The sequence below is a fragment of the Azolla caroliniana genome, unplaced genomic scaffold, assembly GCF_043228905.1.
Source record: "Azolla caroliniana isolate FFs.n. ecotype wild unplaced genomic scaffold, voAzoCaro1.0.p SCAF_21, whole genome shotgun sequence".
NCBI lineage: Eukaryota > Viridiplantae > Streptophyta > Polypodiopsida > Salviniales > Salviniaceae > Azolla > Azolla caroliniana.
In genome coordinates, this window is record NW_028230456.1 from 4996377 (window position 1) to 5001888 (window position 5512).

General features: G+C 42.8%; 1 protein-coding gene across 1 annotated transcript; it reads right to left on the bottom strand.

Annotated features, from left to right (window-relative positions):
• Positions 1-293: 293 nt before the first annotated feature.
• On the bottom strand, positions 294-5116 carry LOC147850459 (uncharacterized). Its single transcript, XM_087336789.1, has 4 exons — positions 4742-5116; positions 4059-4573; positions 3097-3531; positions 294-509 (listed from the first exon to the last, which is right to left on the bottom strand). The coding sequence occupies exons 1-4, from the start codon at positions 4872-4874 to the stop codon at positions 294-296; spliced, it is 1299 nt and encodes a 432-aa protein (XP_087192915.1). The 5' UTR covers positions 4875-5116.
• Positions 5117-5512: the final 396 nt, after the last annotated feature.

Here is a 5512-nt window from a genome sequence, read left to right on the forward strand (position 1 = left end):
CATTTCCCTTGATAATTTCTTCAGAATAGAGTATGAACTAAAGCTTTGTGATAACTTGTATACTTGCATATTAAGTTATCATTTTCCACATACAAAAACAAATATTTTTCGAGAGGAGGGTGGTTCTATTACATTTCATCCGAATTTACCCATTGGATTATTTGTTTTTTTAAAAAGAGCTTATTGTGAGCATGTTCATAACCTATTCAAACTTCTCAATTGAAAATGTTGGCGGCACCTTTGAAACACGTGATGCTGAACTATCATAAACTCACATGTCCCAAAGGCATTTATCATGATTTCATTCGCAATTTCTCAAGATTTGCAAGCCTTGGGACAAATCCCAATCGATAAGCAAATGTGAATGGTTCAACATATAAAGACGAGTGATTCTCACATGTCTGAAGTACATAGTAAGGCCACTTTATAGGTCCTAGCACTCCACATCCTCCCTTTAATATAGATGACAAACGTTTGCAAGCATGATTTAAGAAGTGGCTGTCTTTGATCTATTTCAATAGAGATAAAATTCAAAACATAGCTAATTGAAAGTTGTCATGAACACGACAATCATGGGTGCATTTGGTACTCACATTCAGGCCTTAAAGTACATTTAGATTAATTTAAAGAGTTTGGGATAACTTACAACCATACATTGTTATAAGAGTAGATTACAAATTCATAATCACAACAATAAAGAATTTTCTTCTATGCCAACATAGATATAAAATTAATATTTTACCGGAATGGCCCATTATATTTTAATATGACTTGTCTTTTTTGTATTACTATGAGGTAGTGCATCTATAATAACGGCATCATTGCAAGAAGGTCATGTCAAGCCAAGAATGCGAAAATGGAAACTCTTCAAGACCACAAACAAAAAAAGAGCATCTTCTCAAGCCCATGATTTAATACATTATTCCGGCCAAATAAATTACATCAAAAGAATGAAATTTACCATTGTCCATAATGTGGCATCTTGCAACACCATGAATATGATTCTTTTGCGGTATGTAATGTAAACCTTTCATGCACTAATCGTGTGATTTACGGGACACCCTACACACTTTATTGGGTGTATTTGGAATGATATTCGCGGCAACCTTTTGTTAGAGGAAATCATAGAAACAATAATTTGTGTTCTCTGTAGTGCATATATATGCGCTTTCAAAAGCAAAAGATCAGAGATTTCTCCTTGTGTCAATATCAACACAAACATGTGTTACCAACCAATACATTTTTCATATAGACATAGTTTTGCAATGCAAAGAATGATTGGTACTTGTGATTTGGATCCGTGACATTGCGTGCAATCTTTGCGTTTGGTATGAAATACAAGTATTGAAACTTCGATTACGACATGTTTACTAATAGTAAGCTTTAAAGTAATATCCAATGTAATGCCTCTTTAGAAGGCACTTGACATCTTCACTTCCACATTTGTTATTAAAAGAAGGGATCTTGCCGAGGAATTGCTGCTAATAATTGAATGCAATACAAGTTATATTCTCAATGTTTGCCATTCATTGAATCATTACAAGAAAGGTTGACATTACGAAGGTGCAATCAAAAGTATCTCCTCCTACAAGCTTGAAGTAGTCAAAATATAATATTATGATATTAGCCTTTATAAAACACCTTATATATGGATGGTCCCTACATTCTATACATTTGCGACTTTCCATCTACAAATAGTGCGGTTTCATGAATCTTTAAAACTTGCACCTATTTCATTACACGCCCGTGTATGCTCATTACCAAATCTTCCAATGAAACCCCCATAACTATGTTGTACAACATGATCACGTGTAGTCCTATGGCTAAAGTCTAAGAAATTCTTCTAATTAAGCTCATGCTTTTATTCCTACAACTTGTGGTCCAAGACATGTTTCACAGACACGATTTTCTCCCCATTTGTTATCGAAGTAATAAAATAAAATCAAGCGAAGAATGATGTGATGATGTTCAATCTGAAACATGTCAAATGTGAGCTCAATTGGTTTCATGTTGATTCCATATGTTGCAATGTATTCATATTTAGTAGGCAAAATTTCAATATTGGAAACGCTTATATTTTCACCATCGGTTTATGTTTGAATTTCAAGTAGAGTAGCTTGAATTTCACAATAGGTGTTCATCATGCATGGGCAAACCTAAAATTGAAGCATTTGGTTTCAAGCCCATTATAATGATTCAGTGTGTTAAGCACCACAGATGAGTATATATATATATGTATGTATGTATGTATGTATGTGGAAGGTATAGAAACAAGAAGATTTGTCTGTGATCCACACGTGCGTATAGATGTGTGATATGTTGGGCAAAGAATTCAAAGGTTTTTTGTTCCTAGTTGTGCGAACAATCGGAGATTGGTCGATGCAAAAAATCTCCCGCTACGATTCCGGCTTACAACCCGACACTAAGAGCTTCTCTCTTGGGCAAAGCTTCCCACCCTTTTCACACTCGGTGTGAACCCAAAAGCATGGCACGTTTCACTTGGGTAACAAAACTTTGTAGGCTTCATTGAACTTCAAGTCTCGATGGTATCGATCGACCAATCACAACCGGCAAATATAGACACCCGGGGTATCGGATCAGATCGGATCGGATCGATCGATCGGCTCCCAAAAGCATCTTACTTCTTTTGCAACGATAATCGGAAGGAAGGAATCGGGTGGTCATACCTACCTTTGGATTATCTGATTAGATCGAAAGAGATCTGCTGCCAGCCAGCAAAAGCCAGATGTTCTGTTCCGCCATATTGAACAGCCAAAAAGACCGACAAGAATGGATGGTTGTATCAATGTTGCGCAATGTGATCAGATCCGAAGCCAATACACAGCCCGGCTACGGGATTGGCCGAGGAGACTAAGATCCGAGACAGGAGACAGGAGACCCGAGACCCGAGACCCGAGACGAGGAAAAAAGATGTTAATCCAAGTATACTTCGATGGCGCCAGTCTTGGAGGAGTTGCATATCGGGCATTGGCGGAAGCCGTCTTTACAAGAGGTGCAGAGGCAGAGGTGGAGGCAAGGGAGGAGGACAACCGAGGCCTCGTGGTTGGATTCGCAGCCCTTACAAGGCCGGGCAACCGAGGCGGGATGAGGCCTTCTCATCATCCTTGACCGTGGAGCCGGCGGACAATTCTCGCCCGTGTATGCTGAGGCACAATCCCGATCAGGTTCGGGTTCGGGTTCGGGATGGGCGGTGCTCTCCCCCCACCCTTCTTCCATCATGGCTTGGCTATGGAGCCTTCTACTCTTTTGCGCCATGGCCATGGCTCGGTGGAGGTCGGTGCGGAGCACGGACACGAGCGCCTCGCTGCTCCTGGCCTTGCTCTGCCACGCCCGGCACTCGGCCCCGAGCCGCCCGACCGCCTCCTCGAGCTCCGCGGCCCTCCTCCCCGCGCACGCCAGCTCAGCCTCCGCATCCTGTAGGCGCCTCGCCATGCCCCTCTCCACGGCTACCAGCATTGCTTCCATGTGCCGCCTCGCATTGTCTCCGAGTGCCTGGCATAGCTGCTCACTCTGGCGAGAAGCATCCGGAAACAAAAAGAAAAAATGTTAGCTCCCCCCCATGTATTATCTAGAACCTTCTCAGTTCTCTGTATCTTAGATAACACAATAGATAGATAATTCTTATATAGAATCCTCTCCCCCCTCCCCATGTATTATCTAGAACCTTCTCAGCCCTCTCTGTATGTCAGATTTTATCTAGAATCCTCTATATAAGAACTATCTCTCGTGTTAGTTAATTCATGTATACAGTGTGTGTGAGAGAGAGAGAGAGAAAGGATTCTTTCAATATGTATACCACTTCCATTGACAAAGAAAAGCCATAGCTTCCAGAGCAAAGACAATCGAATGAATCGAAAGAAGAGAAAAATGAAAAAAAACACCAAGAAAACCTAAGACATTACAATTTTGTGCAGAATTTCTCTCTCAGAAGCAGCAACAAGCAAAGAGAAAGAAAAACAGATGAAACTTGGGAAGGGGAGGCATATAATGTGCCCTAAAAGAAAGAAAGAAAGAAAGAGAGAGGGGTTGAGAGTTACCTGAGTGCGTAGGAGGCAATCGAGGTCGTCTCGATGGCGAGACAGGTGGGCCGAGAGGAGTTCATCAGGGAGGGTCATGGGGGCAGTGGCGGTGGCGGCTGATGAATCGGGTCTCGAACTCGTGATGGAAGATGAAGGCTCCTCGGGATCGAAAGCCAGGCGGAGCCCCGTCGACACATTGTTATTGTTGATCGGCCAATCGTTGGTGGCAGCAGCTGCTCCGCTCGGGCCGTCATGGAAATCGCGATCGGCCGGCAATAATCCTCCTCCTCCTCCGGATGAGGGGAACATTTGATTCAAATCCACACCTCCGCCATAGCCGGCCATTCCAAGAAAAGGATGATGGAGATGGCCGGGCACCGTCGTCGAGTCTTTGATTCTTCTATGCTTCCGGGGCCTGTTGCTGCTGCCGCTCTTTGCGGCCACATTCGGTAGTGGAGGCGGCACCACCACTACCGCAGGGTATGAAGCATTTGAGGTATAGTTCTGAAGGATATCCAGTCCTCCAGTGGGCACTAGAGCCAATCAGAAACACATAAATCGATGTGTATATTGAATTGCATGCATGGTATGCATGGTATGAATGTATTGTATACATGGTATGCATGGTATTTATGTATTGTATACATGGTATGTATGTATGTATGTATGTATGTATGTATGTATGTATGTATGTAACTCACCCTGTTCATGGTTAAATAGCCTCTGTATTCCAATGTAATCCATGGTAGAGGATGATCCTATTAACATCTGCTTGCCCTGTTTCTGCCTCTGCCTCTGCCTCTGACCCTGCTGATGCAGCAGAGAGAAGGCCATGGAAGCTCCGTAGCTCTTAGAAAGAAAGGGAGGAAAGGAAAGGAAATCTTTGACAGATTGTTATATATGGGGATTTTGGGGTACAAATCCTGCATGAACCATACATGAGGGAGGAATCAGAAACAGAGGAAAAATGGAAGCAGGAGAAGAAGAAGATGATGAAGATGAAGAAGATGATGATGAAGCTGATGTTTCTGTTTGTTGGGCTAGGCCTAGGAGGACTTACCTTGACGGGTAAGTTCCTATTGGCCATGTTCACACCTTGTCCGGACAAAGTTCTGACATTGGCACGCGACTTTGTCGCCCCGCCCCAAGCCTCGCCTTGCGTCCGACAATCCGCAACCCATATAGGCAAGTTAAATAGAGTGTGTCTGGAAGCTTTTGCGTATCCGCTTCATCAGAGGTGCATCCCGAAATACTTCCATTAATATCATTCTCTAGAATGAGCTCAACCATGAATATGAAGACACCCCACCGCCACCACCACCACTAGATAGATTTCTACCCTTGGCTATTGTTTTTGAAAGAACGAAGAGGGGAAACGAAAACAAAGCAAAAGCAAAACTTTTCATGCCTTTTGATGTCACAAGTTCGTGAGTGCATACAAAGTGTCGAGTCTCGACGCGTTCGTCAGTTTA

Excerpts from the sequence above, each read along its gene's own strand:
- LOC147850459 (XM_087336789.1), bottom strand. The coding sequence starts at position 4,874 with ATGGCCTTCTCTCTGCTGCATCAGCAGGGTCAGAGGCAGAGGCAGAGG. Across the intron at positions 4,574-4,741 it reads GCTATTTAACCATGAACAGG|TGCCCACTGGAGGACTGGAT; the intron begins GTGAGTTACATA and ends GATTGGCTCTAG. Across the intron at positions 510-3,096 it reads GAAGGCCTCATCCCGCCTCG|ATCAAAGACAGCCACTTCTT; the intron begins GTTGCCCGGCCT and ends CTATTGAAATAG.